At 38.2% G+C, this 21,168-nt stretch overlaps 1 protein-coding gene across 2 annotated transcripts in view; it reads right to left on the bottom strand.

Annotated features, from left to right (window-relative positions):
• TNRC6B (trinucleotide repeat containing 6B) overlaps positions 1–21,168 on the bottom strand; it is a 116,650-nt gene that overhangs the window by 75,729 nt on the left and 19,753 nt on the right. For both annotated transcript variants that reach the window (XM_009996342.1, XM_009996343.1), the window contains one exon: positions 16,557–16,624. In XM_009996342.1, the coding sequence (XP_009994644.1) occupies positions 16,557–16,624 (68 nt within the window). Of the gene's footprint in view, positions 1–16,556; positions 16,625–21,168 lie in introns of those variants that run through there.

The following is a 21,168-nucleotide window of genomic DNA, read 5'->3' as shown; positions in this document are numbered from 1 at the left end:
TTTCTCCATGGAAAGGGTGGCCCGGTGAGAACACTTCCCCATCTGTGCCTGGTCGGACCCAGCAGCAGAAAGAATGCAAACCCGGTTTTATATATGCAAATTTTTGCAGCAGATTTAAGAGCTTTGGGTGCCGTGGGGAAGAAATCACTATTTAAGACGCCTCTATTTAAATAAAACAAGATTTTCCGTGCTATCTTGTACTTCACCAGCTTGCAAAACACGAACGATCTTCTGTAATTTGCCTAAGTGTTTAAAATTACGAATCTCTTCAAGATCCACAATACACTTCCACGGAGATCTAAAAATCCAGAGAAAGTGCTTTACACGTAAAATCAGACACCATCAGACGCAAGTATCTGTGCTAGAAAAAAACACCTCTGCAAAACCACGGGTGAAAACGGTCAGCTCAGGCCCTTAAACATCTACTGAGAGCTAAAAACATAATAATAAAATATAAACGTACCACTAACCTCATAAAGTGCAGCAGTGCTTAAATCCAGCGAGTTGAGGCATAAAAGGTAGAAATGGAAATGAAAAAAGATCCAAAAATGATGTTGTGTTTGCTTTTTGCTTGGTTCTTTTTATTATTATGATTATTATTTGAAACGTTCAGAAACCAGCAGAGACTCTGTCGGCCATTTTGGCTGGAACTCCCTCCCTGGCTCGCACTCCCTCCTCTCCCTCTTGCTCTCTCTAGAGGAAGCAGCTTTTGGTGACCTTCAAATAGGGGCGGGTCACGTGACGCCAGCCGGGCTGTCAATCAGCGGGCGGGACCCACCCCCTGCCCGCCTTAAAGGGCCAGCGCCCTGCCCGCACCGGGGCGGGGGCGGCTTTGACGAGGACAACTTCTTCACGCCAAGCAAGGACGGTCCAACGCGCTCTCCATTCGCTTGATTCAACTGCCGTTTATCACGCAAAGGCAACACACAGAAAGGGTAAAACAGGTGAGACATGAGATCATGAAGAACAACTCTGCTGGAGCTTTCCTCTCTAGCTAAAATCTATGTGAAGGCCGCAGAACCGATAAACTGTGAAAGATTCAGTGTGGAAGACCCACTAGCCACAGGCACTCCTCTGCAGTGCACTGGGGGGCACATGGCCCTAGCAGTTACCTTGAGAGGAAACAGAAACATAGAACGGTTTGGGTTGGAAAAGACCTTAAAGATTATCCAGTTCCAACCTCTCTGCCATGAGCAGGAACACCTTCCACCAGACCAGGCTGCTCAAAGCCTCATCCAGTCTGGCCTTGAACACTTCCAGGGAGTGGGCATCCAGAGCTTCTCTGAGCAACCTGTTTCTGTGTCTCACCACCCTCACAGTGAAGAATTTCTTCCTAATACCTAATCTACGCCTACCACCTTCCAGTTTAAAGCCATTACCCCTTGTCCTCTTGCTACAAGCTCTTGTAAAAAGTTCAACCCCAGCGTTCCTGTAGCCCCTTCAGGTACTGGAAAGCCAATACAAGGTCTCCCCTGAGCCTTCCCTTATCCAGGCTGAACAACTCCCAACTCTCTCAGCCTGTCTTCACAGGAGAGGAGCTACAGCCCTCTGATCCTCTTTGTGGCCCTTCCTCTGCTGTTGCTGGCAAACTTGGTGAGAGTGCACTCAATCCCATTGTCCATGTCATCGTCAAATATGTTGAACAGTGCCAGTCCCAATATCAACCCATGAGGAACACCCACTTTGTCACTCATCTTCACTTGGACATCAAGCCACTGACCTCAACGCTTGACCTGCAACCAAGTACACCTCATACTGTCTCAAGAGCAATGGGAGATTAATCTTCAGTTCACAGTGAATCCAGACTGTAACCAGACTGTCTACAAGGCATGCACACACAAATCTGTGGTCCTCGTTCGGACACCAGACAGCAAAGCAAACTTGGTCCCTCCTACTACCTTGACTGTTCTAAGTCTTAGGCTGCAACTCAGTCATTAGGCAGCCACTTGACAGTGTCTTCACACAGTTTCCATAGATAAATGCTCCAACAGTTGAAAGAGAGAAGCCCAGCATGTTGCAACACCAAAAAATCCACAGGATGTTTTCAAACAATACCTTAAATGCGCAGAAGCAGTAAAGCAGCTCAGAAATGGTAATGCAGGTAGGATTCTGCTGTGAGGAGACCTCAGTCAGCCCAAAACAGATAACAAATCCTTGAACCGACTGTGTCATTTAACTATCAGACAGCATGTGTCCCAACAGCAGCTTGGGAAGCTCATGGGAGCAACCTAGGGGCTGAACACTTGAAAAACACAAGTTTTAAATTCTGTACAGTTTTGCACTATAACTATGTTGAAAGTAAAAAAGACAACAGTAGTGATGAAAAGTACCACAGAATGAAATTAGTTTGAAAAGTCATAGGGGGGGTCACTCTACAGGAATGAATATGGGGGGCCAGAAGCTATTAAAAGTGAGAATAAAAATCTTTAGTGCATATTATCATACTACATAAGTCACTAGCTAAAAACTATGTTTCAAAAAAACACCAGGAGGCTAAAAATGGCAAATATAGGTCACGTTTTCACGTTTTGCTCCTACTACCCACGCAGTAAGGTACTGAAACTCTAAACTCTCTCTGGCATTCCCCCAATGAGGGGATTCTTCCAACAGGAATACAGCCTGCATCCTAACCTTGCTACCTCTAGTTCTGCAGGCTTATGAAACTGGAAATAGCTGATGAGTGTTACTTTTACTGGTACTTAATGAAATAAAAGCACTTAGATGCTAGCTATTCAAGCTGCTCTGTCTAAACCAGAGCAGAGATTTAGCATCCAGGATCTAACAGATTGCAGTGCTTTGTGGCAGGGCTAATCCAAACATGGCAATTTAAGAAATGTGGTGAAATACCAGGAAACCGGTTCTTACTTGCAGCAAGACCCAAAGAGAACACCACAATTGATCTCAATATCTAAAAACAAAACCCAAACCAACTGCTAGGCATGTAATTTATACAAAGTTTCACAAAAGCAAATACATTTGCATATTTATGAAACAGCTATTCCCCTTCTGAAAAATTACAGTAAGTATTGCAGCTGCATATTCTATACATCTTCATATTGAGTATTCCTATGCACTAAGCTACAGATAATTTTACTCTTTCTCAAAAGCTAAGTTGTTTTACTCAGACTTATGAATCCTCTTAACTTCAGTAGGGCTTGCCAGCTCTCTATTCTGAGACCATGGGAGCTTTTACTTCAAGGAGTTGGTAATACTGTGATGACTTCAAGTGACCAGCATCCACTTCAGTTGCTACGCATCAAGTGGAAACCACTGCTATAAAATTTCACCTTGTCAATGTTGTATCGACAAAGCTTTTTAAATCACAAACTTATTTTGGGGCAAGCAAATAATCAGTGAACCAAAAATATTTAGAGAGGCTAGTACGGACAATTCTTAAATAACTAGTATGGATAAAACATCTGAGGTTATTTAACATTTTGTTTAATAAAATGCATGGGCCTAATTTGTCTATCATTAAGAATAATGAGCTCCATGTAAGAAGATGTACATTTCCCAGGTTTTGTCTCCTTTAAAATGTTATTTGGATGCACCCTCAAAATCCATATTTAATACAAAAATAAATGAAAAAATGCCTTAATGGAATGTTTTCAACTAAGCTAACAACTGAAACATACCTCATTCTTAATATATTCCTGTTGGCATATTAGTTAAGATGGCTCACAAAATGTTTTGGTTGGTTTTTAAATTCAGCTTTTCCACAACCAAAACTGTGGCAGAAACAGCAGCACAGTAGTTCAGGAAACACTGGAGTAGAGCACAAAAATACACAGCATACACAAAATCTGCATACCGTTTTTTTAAAGGGCAATTGCACTTTAAAACCTAACCATTAAGCTTTCAGATGCTAAAAGCGCTGTTAATAGCTAGTGTTAATAGTTTATATCCTTGTAATGTGCTACTAACTTACCTGATTACAAACACTTCATTTCTAAGCACCTTCCATCTGAGGACCATAAAGTACTTTAAAAACTTTAATGAAGCTTCACAGTGCTCCTGTGAGGACAGTATCCAGTAAGAGCAGACATATACATGCATGCACACACACACACATTAAGAGAGTTGCTTACAGTCATAGATTCTCTCAGCTTCTATCTCAACTGAGTCAGGAGTGGGTTTTTTAATTCACCTTAAACTGCATTGTGGTTCTAGTAACAGCTCGTCCGTCCTGATGACCTTTTGATAAGAATCAATAAACTAGGCTTCGTACACAGGCATGCTCCAGTGTCCGCTAGAAGAACTGTGGAATTGACTCCAGTTGTCATCTCAAAAAGGAGGCCTGGTCTGCCTGATCTGTAGAACTTTACTCAAGTTTAAAAGGATTTTAATTAATTCAGTCCCTGTCTCATGAGCTGGAGTTTTGTTTGGACTCTTAAGTCCTACAGTTTGATGTCGTATCTTGCTTATTTTGAAGTCTGTGCCTTCACATCCTACAACACTAGATTCCACCCACTGGGCTTTCTACATTGCCTGTACACATGTGGAGAAGTAAATTTAAGAACTTTTTTTTTTTTTTCCTAGGAAGTTCTTCATAGCTGATACAGTGAAAGAGAAAATGTCAATTCAGCTGCTCCTGACAATTCCTCATCAGAAACTTCAAATATTACTAAGTTTCTCATAGCATGAATGCCTTCTCACCAACTGTTGTTCCTCCTCTTGGTGAAAAATTTGCTTCCTGAAGTCCCAGAAGCAAAAAGGCAGATTTTTTTTTTTTATTATTTTTTCTTCCAAAGCGAACCCCGCATCTACTGCATCTTATTTGTTAGATATCCCTAGACTTCCCTCCCCTTAAATTAAGGAATAGAATTAAGAGCCTAAACTATTCCTTGCATGCTCAAGCAAGTGCAATATTATTTATTTGAAGAGAACAATTAAAAATCACTGAGGTTAAAACCAGTTCAAATCATCTTGCTTTCTAGACTCGGTAACAATTAGGAATGCAACAAAGGCATCTCAGTCCTGGACATGGGATAGTTCAGATCACTTTAAAATTATTTTCTCTGAACAGACAAGGATGCTGAATGCCCAACATTTCTGAAAAGTGAAGACAATAGCTAAATCTTACTGTATCAACATACTATTTCTTTTAAAGTCTGCACAGAAATTGAAAATTCAAAACATTAAAATGTTCAAGCATTCTTCCAAGGACAATGTACTGACTCCTAAGGAAAACTAGGGGTTTGTTTTGGGGTTCTACCCCCCTTCACATTTAGTGAGACATTTTATGCTGCAGAAATGTGAAACAGAGCTGGCAGGGGTTTTTAGCTATAGTAACCAAAAGTTTCTTCAGAGAAAAGTACCATGATGAAAAGTGTCTGACAAAGGAAAAACTTGCTTGGTTTCTAAAAAGGTTACAACAGCTTTTGCATCCCTTATACAAAGGCAACTATCAACACATTTCAGGAATGGAGCACACGTTGTTATTATTCTAAACTTACATTGCAACAGTGCTTTGGAGCCATGCTAAAGCTCAGGTCTTATTCGTATTTTGCCAGGGACAAAAGAAAGAATACAAGACCTGAACACCTCACAGCACATAAAGTTTAAGAACTATACATGATTTCAAGGCCAAGCCAAAGTTCTGGCCCTATGCATTAATGAAGTGCTCACAGAAAGATAACAAGCCAGAAGAAAAACTTCATTGACCCAACTTGGCAAACACCTAGTTTTTCCTTTATATGCCACAATACTTTCCCTGGCTGTTCAGGCTACAAACAATCCATCACTAGCTTTCACTTCTTCAATCTCCTCAAATGCCCTTTTTCAAAGTAGAGAAAGATGAAGCTTTCTAGCTGCCTTTTAACAACGTTGTTTCACTAACAAGGGAACAGAAAGCTTATTTCCTATGAATTTCTGTCACACATGACCGAACCTCTACTTTACTGCACTAATCCCTTCTTCCTGCCCAGACAGTTCTCCTGAACTGACAATGCTCTGCCAATATATGGAGCCCTACAAAGATCTCTTCCCTTAACTTTTTTTTTTTTTTCACCTCTTTCAGTACCTGGTCAAAAACTGGCACATACTGCAGCTAATTTTGGTCTCTCCTCCAGGTAGTTACTGAAGTTTAACATACTGGTACTTACTGCTAGATTATAATTCCTTACTCCTTTACCTCAATTGACCAAAACTGGACAAGAGACTGCAAACTCACTCAGAAAGATACAGACATGGAAAGCAACTGCATGAGACTTAAATACTCTAGAAAATAAAAGAATACACTGCAAGTATCTTCTCCCATTCAATCAAGTCCCCCTCTAAATGCTGAATGAGTTTTTATACTCATATCCTTGCAAATTAAATGAGTTCTTTCCAGCAACATAACATGCAAGACCACTCGTGCAAATTAGTAATTTTAGAATTTGGTTAACCTGCTCCTTACTATAATACCAGAATTTTCTTGATTTTGGACACTATAATCCTATCCGAACAGGTCTCTCCAGTTTCTAAAATTCTATATACTGCCAAAACATCAATGAAACATGAAACATTTTTGATTTATGCAATTCTACCTATGCCAGTGAGAAGACCATACTTCTTTCAAATAAATAGATGTTTAGGGAAATGGTATAGGATACCCATATACATACAGCAAGTGGTTGCTTTCTAATTGTTATTTACAGCATGTGAATTACCATACCAGTTAGACGATTGATTCAACTGACCTTCTATCAACAACAGCTGTTGCTGTGCATTTCAAAAGAAGTCATAACCTCATTGGTTAAACCCTTCCTTTCCCTTGTTTAAGCCTTGAAGCTTTCAACATTTTAAAACAAATAGCATCAAGCATTTTCATCTGACCAAGTTGGAATATCTAATGAAGAACTTTCATGTCAATAAACACTTTACCACAGCAGGACTTCTTCATACGTAGCCATTTTCTACTGAAAATCAGCATACTCTGCTCACTTTGATTTAGTCTGCTCATACAAAGCAGATTCCTTACAAATACTTAAGGGAGGTGTCACAAAAGATGTGGAACATCTTCGGACTGAAACAGTTGGTCCTGTTCTTGACCCATCTTCCCCCCACCGCACACCCCCACCTAAAAAGAAGCTAGACTGCATTTAGATTTTTAATTTTTTAGGGGTTGTTTTAAATTATTATTTATTTATGGTGAGATAGATCAGTACCTCTCTACAAATGGTTCTAACTTGCCTTTAGTTTTTAGTATGGAGAATTCAATCACTGGCCCAGAAATCTCTAAGCAAAGGAATTTCTGGCATCTTGGTTGGAGCTGGCACCAAACCATTTTCCTTTGTTCTCATTAAAGGAACCATAACATGCTAAGTTAAATAAAAAAACAAAACCTCAAAGTAAAAGCAGAATACAAAAGGAATGCATATTCACTGGATTACAGTAAGAGAACTTCCCTAATTTGAATCATTTTTCTAATAAAAGCACTGTTAATTGCTGCAAAAAAATAATAATTTGTAAACTGATCTTTCGAACTGAAGTGAACATCTTCCCCAAGTAATTTGCCTTCATGCACAGCCCTTCAGTTTGAAATGTCAGGAAAGGAACAGTTAGCTATCCATGCAGAAAATTCTACAGGCTGTAGCTGTCACAAATATTCAAATGCATGCACTAACCTAAAACCAGTATGACCCCCAAATATGATCAACTTCGACAAAGGGCAAAGAGTTCAGCAAAACCCAACTATCTAGGTAGGAGTAAAAGAAACCATACCACAACTCTCCAGATCACAGCATGCCAGAGGAGCAATGCAATTTAAAAGCTCCAAAATATCTCTGTAAACAAGTTTTTAATTCATACCATGTTGACCACAGAGCACAGTATTTTTAGTCATACAAAGTCAGTCATATCTTCTGCATAGAATAAAGAGCTTGCTTATTTTTCTTCCCTCTCCTTGTTTAACAAGTAATAGTCACTCCCTGAAGGGTCTAGACAGGACCTGCAACTTAAAACCAAGTTCTTAGACTTTTAAGGCTGTTTACCTTTTTCATCCTTTAGCCTCTGGTATCTGTAAGCCAAAATGGATAGTTACCAAAATTTCTATTTTCTGGACTCAGGAAACAAGAGAGCACAAACTCTAATATAATGCACAACCATTAGGCTTTACTTCTCTTCCCCTCTTCATCTTCTTGAAATGAAGATTTAACCATTCATCTGGGTGTACACACAAAAAAAACCTCAAAAGACTTGATGAATATTTATTATTTGGAGAGAATGAAGCAGGGAAAAAAGGACTGAGCAACTTAACTTAGATGCAAAAGGAAAAAAAGTAAGATTTTGGACCGTAACTCACATATGTTTATGATGCCAGTCAGTCCAAAAAGCAAATCCTTCACAAATCAAGATGTGTGACACTAACTTGATGTAGATAGTACAGATACTTGTCTAAATAAAAATTAAGAATATATTAAGAATACAGACGAAACACTCATTTAGGCAGGACTCAAAATGTTTAATAGCTCTTAAATTATTTTGCTTGCTGTTTAGGTTTGTTATCTCCAATGTCATCCAACAATTGCTATCTAAATAGCAATTAAAAGTTGAGAATGAAATGTTGAGAAGAGAGCAGTATCCAACCACTAATATAAATGATACAGAGGGCATTTACCTCAGGCAGCTCTTCTGTGAAAGAGGCAACTTGGGAGAGGGAGGGGGAACAGCTGCTACTCAACTAGACCTAAAAAAGACTTCTTGGACAATGAGCTTGAGATGTCAATACAGTGTCCAGTAGATAGCTTGCTTCCTGGAAAGGGACTAGAGGGCAGATGGAAAAGGGTGGGTGATGGTATCTGAATTTGGGATTTTAGAATTTGGCCAGTATGCAAATGGTCTCCTCTTCAAAGTACAATGAGCTCATTTACTACTCACTAAAGTGAGTAGTAAATCAGAACACCTTGCTTTTCACTAGAAATCAGAATTACTTCTTACTGTAATGACTAGTGAAACCAATTATATTAAGGATAATATGTGACACTACTACTACTACTAAGTAATGTTTACTCTGGGTATTTTGCAGTATCGTATTTATAAATCAAGCAAGCTATAATGGAAAAGATAACTTCTCTCTTGTTTTGGAAAGACAACAAATGTAAAGAAGTCTCTTGATCAGGCTGCAAATTTAGAAGCAGGCTTTGTGTGCTTCCTACTCAGGACAAACATCTTTGGGGAAAGGAAAGCAGGGCCTGTGGAGAACAACCCAAACAAACTAGCCTGTTCTTATCACAAGACATCTAAAAGAAAGCTCTATACAATCCTGGAGAAAAGAATAGCCAAACTATTCACACTGAAAATGTATACTGTCCACTAATCTTTTCTCTTCTCAATATTCAGCAGCACTGTAGATTAAACACGGTCGAACAGCAAGTGGGAACTTAACTTCCAAAGTTTACTTTTTTTCTGTGTGATCTCCCATAGCTTCTGTTTTTCCACATACTGAGAAAATACTTGCTAAGTAACAGTGCACTAGTGGTGTAGGTTAGCTGAGGTACATGGAAAGCCTGTATCTATTAATGATGTTTGTTTGTTGTTTTTTTTTAGAATACTCCGACTGGAGTTTTCCTTTGGGTAATATGTCCAATTTTCAGTAAAAAAAAATTCAACATATTTAATAATATTAAATGGGCAAAATATGGAAGACAATTAATGGAACTTCTGGCATTTTAAAGTGCTAAAGTTTTAAGTATCATTTCTGCTTACTTTGTTACACTGCTCCTAAGTACTGTACTGTAAAGGGTGCAAGCCAGCTTTTGCAACACAATTGACTTACCAGTCTTATGGCTAAAACACAGCTGCCTCTACAGATACAGAATTCACTGCTGTCTCAACCATTTCTACCCACTTGATTGCACAACAAAGGGCAATTCTCTTCTCTATGCCTCACGTCCGTCTTATATACACAGGTGGAGCTGCCTTCTAACATGAACTTGTCCTGCCACTCATTCCACTGTAGGGAGTAAAGAGACTTCTACAATATGAAGGTGATAAAAATATTCCTTAAAACTTAGTTGGACCAATTTTCATCTGAAGATTTGGTCTAATGGTCTTGTGCCCTCAAGTACTCTTTCAAATCTCCATAGATGTAAAAGAAAAAGAAAAAATGTTCAAAGTTAAAACTCTCCTATTCAGATGCCAGTCCCAGAGCTTTCCTGAATTATCACTGGGACTGAAGTGCAGTCTGACACACTTGAACAGAACTACAACACCCTGTGACAAAAGTGCCTAGTATGGCTGCTACAGACAGAACATATGTCTCTGCTGTGGCTTGGTAGGATGTCGGGAAGAAGAACTTCAGTGACTGGGGACATTTCTCTAATGGGCTACTTCACACACACAGAACGTTGAGCAATGAAAAAATCAGCTACGCCTTTGCTTTAGAATGTAATTGTTGATATTTTCAAGGAAAGACAATAACTTGCCATGAGTTTCAAGAGCACTTGGAGAGGTACCTAAATTTAGAGGCCCTAAACATGAGTTGATAATCTGAATTAGGATGTGCAGGCTACTTTGAAAATCTCAGCATGACTCTTGAAAAAAGCTTACTGCTTAGGTTGGTACTGTCAGTAAACTAAAACATCAAACAAAACTCCACTTATGCAAGCATTTAACTGTTTGAATTTCTTAAAGAACAGTGCTACAGGAACAGAAGCTAAGGCTAGGGTCCTTCATGGGATTTTAACATTGAATAAACCCTTCAAAAGAATACTGTAATACTTCATAACAGTGTTGGGCATTCTCAGTAACCAAAGAAGACATCTTCAGGATATACCACTGTAGCGTTTTTACAGTTGTCAGCAACACTATAAAAGAGTAAGATTGGTTGTTTTATGCCACTGTAACAGTGCCAATTAATGTGCATCCCGTATTGGCAGGCAGCTGAAAACAAAGGATGACGCCTAATAACTGGCTCCTTCATTTGAAGTACAAGGAAAGGCTTAGAGAGCTCGTTTAACTGAGTTTTAAAATGACAAAACTAAGCTGAGGGGGGGGGATATAATTCTGCTATGTGAGCAAATGTAGAAGTAAGTTTTAATGAAGGCTGAGCCAGACCTTCAGACAGGCATACTGGAAGATGAAAGGCTATGGACATAAATTGCAATAAAGAAACTTCTTTCTGGATATTAGGAAACTTTCTTACCGTGAGGGTGATCAAACATTGCAACAGATTGCCCAGAAAGACTCTATAATAATTCTGAGAAGCCAGACACAACTTAGAAACTAGATCTAACCTTCAAATCTGGCCCTTCTTTGAGCATGGGATTGGACATGATGACTTTCAGAGGTTCCTTCCAACTTAAATTATTTTATTAGTCTATGATTCCCTTATTCAGCTTAGATAATTCTAGCTACCACTTTATTTTAATTGCTGCATCACAAAAATCGAGGAAGACATACAATATTTCTCCTCCAACGTAAAATATAATGTTAGAGAATATGACCAAATTTAAAACAACAATTTTATTATCCTCACTGGTTGCAATCTCTTCCTGGCATTACTGTAATTTTAGAGAGTCTCATTAAAAACGCTTGCCTTGGAATCTATATATTAAACTATCAAGCCAGGGAAAAGGCTATCCAGCAGGACTAACCAATGACATTTTGTGAATTACGGAAATTATCTTGCTTTGTTATCTTTCTTACAGTATGAACCACTTCCAGATGTACAAATTGCCAAGACAGCTAAAGACTTTTCTCTCCCATTACTACAAAACAGCAGGTGGGGAACAGCCAACTGAGTTACTTCACAGAGCAGTAATAGCTCGCTTATTATTACTAATCACTAGCTTACTTGCTAACAAACACAAGTATGAACTTGGCTCACCTTTTGTCTGAATAGCTACTGTCAGAGTTCTACCCTTTAGTCATGAATAGTAAAACATGTACATTTTTCTTATAAAAAGGAATAGTTTTTCATTACGCTATCCCTTTCACTAATAGATCAAGGTGCCGACGTTTCTGTTGGAGGCAACGGGAGATAATTTACTAGCACAAGCAGTGTTGCTAACTAATACTGTTAGAACTAGGAGCACAACCTCAATTTAAGGACTTGAGTAGAATTTTTTTTCCTACCTCCAAAAACATAAAAAGAGAAGCTGCTTTCTGCTCATCAACAGAAGCTTGACTGTTTTGGAAAGATGTTTCTGAATCAAAGTTGCCTGTTAACCTTTGCTCTAGCAGTGAAAAAGTAAAAGCCCTATAATAACTGGTAAGGCAGCAAGAAGCTACTGCCATGTAAAATAGAAGTATTTTGGGAGGAGATAATATTTACTCCTTAAACATGGCAATTTAGGCCAACCTCTTCATAATGGATGAAAATACAAGAGAATGCCTCCAACAAAAAGTTCACCTGCAATTAAACATAATGATACTGATCTTTGTCCAAACTTTTTCCTTTTGGAAGGAGGGAAAGGGGTTTCTTACGAAACATATAAGTGACATAAAATAATGTGGCCAAATGTAACAAAAACAGTTATATCACATACCAGAGAGCTCAGAGGAGAGAGAACATTAAAAAACTGAGAAGCAACAATTTATTGAGGAGTCTGTTGGCCAAGCAGAGGCATGGTTCAAGACAGCCATTCATTGCCAGCTGCAGAGGTCCAGGCAGACTCACTTAGTTTGAAGTGTAGGTTTTAAGAGTGGCAGACCTCACTACTGCACAACCATGACAGTTTTGTCAAACAAGCACTGTGCATAAAGTGCAAGTCCTTCACAGAAGCTGAGGTGAGTATACCTGTTCCATAATTCACTCATACTAAGGATTCTGAATGGGTAGCTTTCTCTTCTTCATCATTAGCTTCTATTGAAATAAATTATATTCCATTGTAAAAGATGAGTCTAAGATTTCTAAAGACCTTACATACACTCTAACGGGATAATTCCTCCTCACAAAGCTGACAGATAATAGCAGATAGCAGTTCTCAGTGATCATCTACAGTTCAATTAGAGGAGTCTGTTGGCCAAGCAGAGGCATGGTTCAAGACAGCCATTCATTGCCAGCTGCAGAGGTCCAGGCAGACTCACTTAGTTTGAAGTGTAGGTTTTAAGAGTGGCAGACCTCACTACTGCACAACCATGACAGTTTTGTCAAACAAGCACTGTGCATAAAGTGCAAGTCCTTCACAGAAGCTGAGGTGAGTATACCTGTTCCATAATTCACTCATACTAAGGATTCTGAATGGGTAGCTTTCTCTTCTTCATCATTAGCTTCTATTGAAATAAATTATATTCCATTGTAAAAGATGAGTCTAAGATTTCTAAAGACCTTACATACACTCTAACGGGATAATTCCTCCTCACAAAGCTGACAGATAATAGCAGATAGCAGTTCCCAGTGATCATCTACAGTTCAATTAAAAAAATAAATAAATCTTAAAATGCTGCTTTAGTGCAGTGAATCTGCCCAAAAGAACTGTTCAATAAAGAAAATGAAAGGTTTGCAAGACTTTAGAAGTTTTGTTGTGTTTTTTCTTTTTTTTAATACTAGAAGGTACTCTTGCAATGCCAACTTTTATCCCTGAGACAAACTCAGTTGATATACTGTTTTATTTTAGAAATGAAGTCCCAGAAGTCAGCCATGAATGCTGGCTCCTTGCAATCCATTATGAAGCTGTGCTTTAGCAAAAGAAATTTCACACAAAACTGGTGCTAGGAAAGAGGTACTGCTTCCATTCAAATCTCTCAGAAGTGTGTATGTCTCTTCTTCTTTGCCCACTCAAACTCTGAGTCCCTTGGAATGTAGTTAAATATTAAGAAATCACTGGGCTTACCTACAAGGTTAACACTTCCATACTGCTCCAGCACTCTGGTGAAAGTCAGCTCCCTTGCAGGTCAATTGCTGCAACGGTACCTTCTGATTAATTCCCCTACCATCTCAGTACAGAGTTACCCAGATCAGACTGCCTATGAAAGGCAATTAAATCAACATGATCAACTTGTTGGGAAGGAAAATTAGACTCAAAAAAAAAGTAGTAATATCATCCGCATAGCTGTAGAGGCAGTAAAGTCTAGGAAGTCTGATAAACAGCTGGAAAGGGAAGAAAGCATCTTCAGCTACTGCAGCTACTCCTCTAGTGAACATCTAACTACTTACAAAATTATGATCTACTTTTCACTAACGGGCTCCAATTATACTTCAAACCAACTAGGGCAACAGTAAACACAGGTACACAGAATCACAGAATGATTGCAGATGGAAGAGACCTCTGAAACTGTCAATCCCACCTGTTTCCTGAATGTATGGTTAACTACAGCAGGCTGCTTGGGGTTGTGTCCAGCTGTTTTTAGAGTATCTTAAAGGATGAAGAACGCGAAACACTTTATGGGCAATCTTTCAGAGGTCTGACCACATTTCATAGTAAAATAGAAATAATGGGGTTTTTTTCCTTATGTTTGAGTGGAGTTTCCTGTATTTCAGTTTATGCCTATTGCCTCTTCACGAGACACCACTGTGAAAAGTTTGGCTCAGTCTTCCTCAGTCCCCACATCAGGTATCCAAACATGGATAAAATCATCCCCCAAGTCTTCTCATCTCAAGACTAAACAGTCCCAGCTCTCTCAGGTTCTCCTCATTTGTCAAATGCTCCAGTACCTCTCTGTGGCCCCTCACTAGACCCACACCAGATGTCCAACAGATCCTTAAAGTAAGCAAGCAATAATACAAAGGGAGCATTTCAGATATTTTTTTTTTCTTTTGACAGCTACAGCAAAAGATTTTAAATCAATGCAGTCACTTCAGAATAAAATTACTGATCCTCTGTGTGATTACTGTTTATCTCCCATGCCAGATCCACGTAACTTGCTGCAAGAGGTAAGCTCTATGAAGGCAGACAATTTGTTACGTACTGAAAACTTGTTATCATGGGTAGAAACAGATTCAAGTGATTTATTAAAATACATAAGAGCAATAGCCACAACAGAATTTTGCTGGAATTATACAGTTGAACAAAACAAATACCCTCATCTCTTAGCTGCATTTCTAAAATTGCCACTTCAGACTTTTATAAAAATATTAACAACATTATTAGGAATGATACTCCTTACAGCAGGATCTGTATGACAGGATCCCAGATGCTTCCTGAACACAAATTTATTAATTAAAAAATTAAAAATACTGCCTATCACTAATCTTATTTTCTTTTTCTGATAACCACAGTTTTGGAGAATAGAGCAATAATGCTGCAAGGCACCTGAAAAGTTCTAATTAGAAATCAGATCAACATTAAAGTAATTCCAGCTTCCACCTGCCTGCACCTAAAATAAGACAACAAACACAAGGCTATGATAAATCCAATACAACTTCTTCATACTATTCACTCCAATTACGTTTCATTGTACTACCAGGTATCTAAAGATACAATACAGAGCAGCAGAAATCTATCCCCTAGTTTTAATTTCTGCACTGACTTTTCTTCTGAAACTTCTTGAAAGTTACTACTTCAATAAGCTTTGTATCGCTTGGTATCACAGTAAATTGGGCAGTCTGAATAGAAAAAAAAATAAGCAGCAATTACTTTGAAAAGTTTGGCAAGAATGTGCATGTTCAGCACTAAAACTTCCCCAAACTTATCTTGGCTACCTCAGAAATGGTTTCTCACTGTCTTGGAGGTAGGAGACTTGCAGTTGCTAGCTTATATAAAAGGCAAGGAAGACCTTCACCCCCAGTCAAATCCTAGCCTTTCTGCAAAGAGTGTACTGCTGAAGGAGTACTTCCTCCTTCTCATGAGGAGACATCCAATTAGGCATATGAAAAAAAAATAAGAATTCTGTGCTGTGGACTTCCCAAAGACCATCTTCTTGCTTGTTCCAAAACGCAGGTCAGGAAAAAAAATAATTTTGATACTAAAATTGAATTACGATTGCATTAACTAAAGCAAAGAATCCAGAAGACAGCCATCACTGCAGGACTTCTAGGGCATCAGAACAAAAACCCAGAAAAAATCCCCAACCATTACTGGATTTCAGTTTGAAGTCATATGAAAAAGGCATTTTCTATGTGTCTTTTGCTAATAGAAGTATATGATTTTATTCTCTGATTAAGCTTTTTTCCCTAAAGCACTGCATACCAGCATTTTAAATTGTTCATCCTTGAAAGAACATTTTGTTTACAATTTGTTACTGTATTAAAAAGCAATGTAAAGAAATAAAGCCTGTATATCAAAGAGATATACAAGAGATCTACCATATGCACGCCAAAAGGAAGGCCCTGGTTCTATCATATTTCACGTCATTTCAGTGAAGAGCTGTATAAAAACTTGATGTACAAACCCACTACCTCAGTACCAAGCTTCCAGAATTACTATCCCTTTTACAACAACTTCTGATTTACCTTCTGACATTTCTATGCTTTTAAATTTAAGGCAAGTCAACGTCCTGCTTTTGGTTTGTTGTGTTTTGTGTTGTTGGTTTTATTTTTTTTCAGCCACCATCCACTATTATATACAGATATTTAAGGAACCAAAAGGGCGAGCACCAAATGAACAACCAATGCTCCCAGCACATTTAAACAAGAGTGCTTCACACCATTTTCTATGGTAAGGCCCTTTTTAAATAAACGTGTGACTCACTGTTTGTTTTCTTCACCAGGAGGTGGAGTCTTGCCATGCCCCTCCATTACAAAATCCTCATGTTCCATCTGCAAAGGCAAGCATTGCAGGTCAGAAATCGGTGGAGCAAAATGCACATCACCTAAAGTGGCCCTTTTCCATACGCAACAACTTAAAGACAGCCACTTATCACAGTGGCTGGTCCAGAACAGATCACATAGTCTCTTAGCAACATATGCACATCTGCAACCCAATCGCTAGGGTATAAGTTTATAGCACAATTTTTAGGAAATCTGACAAGGGAAAAAGGATGTTTTAACGGCTAAAGCAGAAGACTATCAGTCAGGGTATCTAGGTTCTGTTTTGCTCCAATACGGACTTGCTTTGCCATTCTGTGTTACTATGGCTTCTACCACTTCTTCCTTACATATACGTTAAAAAGTTATTTCTATTAACATCTCTGGAGAAAAATCAGAATTTTCAAAGAAACTTATTAGCCACAGACTGAAACTACTGCGAAAGCAGAGTACTTCTTGTAAAAAATAACTTTTATATGAAAAAGAATTTCACTGCATATGCATAGTTTAGTTAGCAGGGTAAAAAAGAGGCCTAAGGGAACCTCAAATAGATGCTGTTCCAATGACAACATAAGGTAGGCATTTCCTTTGGCTCACGTGTTAAAAGATTCCAAAAGCACTAAGGAAGGTTCCTGTTTAATTGTTTGCTTTTAAAATACAGTTTTTGCATACATTTTCAGGAATTTCTTTGGCCTGAAGGAATGACATTATATTTTATCATTCGTTAATTATGCACTTATCATTTAATTATTACGATTGGCCAGAATTTTTTGAACAAATAGCAAAATATTCTTTTCTTTATACAAGAACTCAACACATGCACTTAATATTTTATATAAACACCCAGATACACAATTAGTAATGCTCTATTTCATGTGAAGCCAGCAAACAGGTCACACTGCAATACTCTATAAGCCATACAACAAAGCAACTAAATCATAATCACATAAAAACCCACAATCCACTACATGAAACAGGAAAGAGGAGACAAGCACTATTTGGTGAGTAAAGACAACATGACGTAAGTCTTTGAAGGAGCAAAAAAACCCCAAACCAACCCAAAATCCAGCAGCCAGTTTCCCTTGTGCCCCCAACCTCCTCTCAAAAGAGTCCAGTTTAGGCATTTGCAGCTTGATCTTGTTTGCATGTCAAAAATACTCACAAAAACACATCTGCATATTGACACCTAATAAGGGTAACAGAAATTACGTAGTTTGCCTGCACAGACACAGCCCTAAGCAAAACCACAAATGAACTGAGAAACTGATGAACTGTAAGGCGGTAATGAGATCCAGAAGACAGTCAATCACATACATGGCAAGGTAATTTCACATTTTGTATACATGTACCCATGAAACCCACAGTCAAAACAGTTTTTTTCATTTAAAAGCAAAGCTTGAAAGAAAATTTTGTATTACAGTTTTGTAAATGACTCAGACTTTTGTCCATGTATTCTACACCATATCAAACTGGACTCTATTTGTACCTCAAATGTATCTCAGTCCATATCTGATTTGTAAGAGCTCTAACATCTGGACTCAAAACTGTAGAACTGAAGAGAAAGTTGTAGGGCTGTTGCAGATGTTTAAACACAAGAGTGACAACTGCTAAAATAGCTTCAGATTTGTGGCCACACAGCAAAACAGCATGGTTCTTTAAGAGAGGGTAAATGTATAACAGTTACTCATAGACAACCTGACATCAGGGCATATATTAGGCTACTGCTGGTCTGAGACAAGCATAATCCACAGGAATGGCAAGCAATGGAACAGTTTGTGGCAAGTAGTGGAAAGAAAGATGAAATACAGCATTTGGGAGTAAAGAAGCACTACATGCAGCATATATAGTGCTAAACTAAAAAAGAAACTCTCATAAAATAGGAATTTAGTTTAACAAAGCTGAAGAAATGGAAAGATCAGAAAAACTGAAATATAAAATAGGAAAGATTTTAAAACCAACAACAACGTAGAAAGAAATGGAAAATTATTTAATTAGATAATAAAAAAGAAATCGCAATAATAACTGGAACATCTAGTAGACCACCATAAGGACAGGGCAACTGCGGAAGTACTGCCAATACAACTGTTGCTTTAATATGAATTTTGTATGACAAATGCTAGTGACATAGCTGTTCCAGGCACATTATCCTCTACATTTCAAAGAGAAGTGGGTAAATAATTAAGAACAACAAAACACCTGAGCCAGAGACAAGACTGTAGGTCTAGGCACAAGGTGTTTTATAGCAACTAAAAAACAACTGCTTTAAGAAACGTTAAATCAGCTTGCTCAACTTCAGGCAGAAGGATCTGAAATGACCAAAGTCTACATTCTTAAAAAGACTAAGAAGATATGGTATGATTATGTCAGCACTGAAAAAAAAAAAAAAAAGAGCTGGGATTCTTACGATTTAGAGAAAGGCAAAGACAAAATTTCTCAAGAGAAGTTCACCAAGAAAATTAGTCACAGAATGAGAAAATACTCATGAACATGGAAACTGTTCAATACACAAAATTATGATTAATTGGTAAGTTTTCAGTGATGAAAAAGCTAACAATAAAATGCATCAATACACTAAAAAGAAGACATAGAAACTTTGAGAATTTGAGTAGGAAAAAAATATCTCTTTTTAGAATGGATGAACAACTAAGGTAGGAAACAGTTGTCTGGTCAGGCTCAGCAGACAATGACTACTGTGTTGCACATTACCTGGAGGCTGGTATCAAGTGGGGTGCTGCAGGGGTCTACTCTAGGATATGTCCATTAAACAACTTTACTGATGAGTTGAAGGTATGGTAAGGACAGATGAACCTAGACAGGCTAGAAGAATGGACCCTACAGGAATTTTATTAATTCAGACAGAACAAACACAAACCCCTGCACCTGAGAGACCCTGGCAGCAATACAGGCTGCAGACTGACTGGAGAGCAGTTCTGTGGAAAAGGTCTTGGCAAATAGCAAGCTGATCTTGAGCCAGCTGTGTGCCTTGGCAGGAAAGGTCAACAGTATCCCAGGGTTTATTAAGAAGAGCTTTGCCAGTAAATGAGGGAACTGATTATCACCTCTGCTCAGTGCTTATTATTCCGGATATGGTCTAACATACCTCATTTTGTCCCCCCAGTACAAGAAATACATTAATAAAGTGGATGCAGAAGGCCACCAGGATGCTCAGGGAGCTAGAGCACCGACTTAGGATGGTGGGCTTGTGCAGCCTGGAGATGAGACGGCTTTGAGAAGACCTGATATCAGCCTATCTATATGTACAAGGAGGTCATCAAGGAGCCAGGCTCACCGCAGTGGTGCACTATTATAGCACAATGAGTGTAAGCTGAAGCAAGAGCAGTCCAGACTGAATATAAGATGACTTATTTTCACCATGAAGACAGTCAAGCACTGGAACAGATAGCCCAGAGAAGTTTCAGAGACCACTTCCCTCAAGGTTTTCAAGGCCAGACAGGATAAAATCCCTCGTAACCTCATAACTAACTCTGTTTTGAGAAGGAGGTCAGACTAAGAGAGATCACAAGGTTCTCTCCAACCTGAAATTTCCTAGCAATCCCATTAACACAAGAACAGATTGAGTTTAATGTTGAGAAGTAATACATAGGTAGGAAAAAAAAAAACAATAAAAAAAATCCACACCAAATTCCAAACCCAAAAAGAACTGCACTTCAGTGCAGAAAGGTCTAAGAAAAATATCTTAGAAAGTTACACCATCAAAAAAACCCACAGAAACAAAAATAAAACCACCACCAAGAAAAACTAAACTATGCCAAACAGTAAAACAGAAAGAAATACCAAAATGACTAGAAGAACCATAGTATGTCGAATTTTAGAACACTGTCTGAGTAGACAGTGAAGGCTCAACCCCCCCTACACACACGTTCTCAAATGCAAGAGCTCAGAATAAAGAAAGGTCTGAGGAAGACCTTGGTCAATGCAAGAGGATACATGACTGAGACATATGCAAATGAAAAGTGGCTTGCAAGTACATTTATTTGGAAAATATACTATTAAGCAGGCAAAAAATTAGCTGCAGTTCAAAAAAACTGCAATAATAAATTTCACAAGTCTTGTGGATTTTATGATTTATATATCTATATTTATGAAGATTTGTGTATTACAGGATTACAAACAATAGCAATACAAGGTTTTGCACTTCTGTAAATGAGATAATTTTTTAAAGTTAGAAGAGGAAGTTATATATGTAAGGTTATTCCACAGGCCTGATTCAGTGCAGCAATTTTTGCAATCCTGTTTGCAGAACTTTGCCTCTAGTATTCTTTTCTTTTTTTTTCTGCCTGCATTTGATAAACAATTCCCTAATTAGTGATCTATATTTTTCTCTTTGAAATTTGCAATTTTATTTTTTTTTGCTAAGAAATGCTATGCTGTTTATTGAGTGTTCTAATAATTTCAGAATAAGCTTATAAAGAAATACCCATTTCCAGCTTTCTCTGACATTAAAAGAATCACTTTACTGAGTAGTTCATGTTAATTCAGAGAGATATACCTGACAGCCTTCTGAAAACAATTCTTGAGCAAACTGCCCCAGTAAA

The sequence above is a fragment of the Chaetura pelagica genome, unplaced genomic scaffold (assembly GCF_000747805.2).
Source record: "Chaetura pelagica isolate M959 unplaced genomic scaffold, ChaPel_1.0 scaffold414, whole genome shotgun sequence".
Taxonomy (NCBI): domain Eukaryota; kingdom Metazoa; phylum Chordata; class Aves; order Apodiformes; family Apodidae; genus Chaetura; species Chaetura pelagica.
Note: the sequence above shows the minus strand (reverse complement) of the source record. Positions and strands in the feature narration are given on the sequence as shown.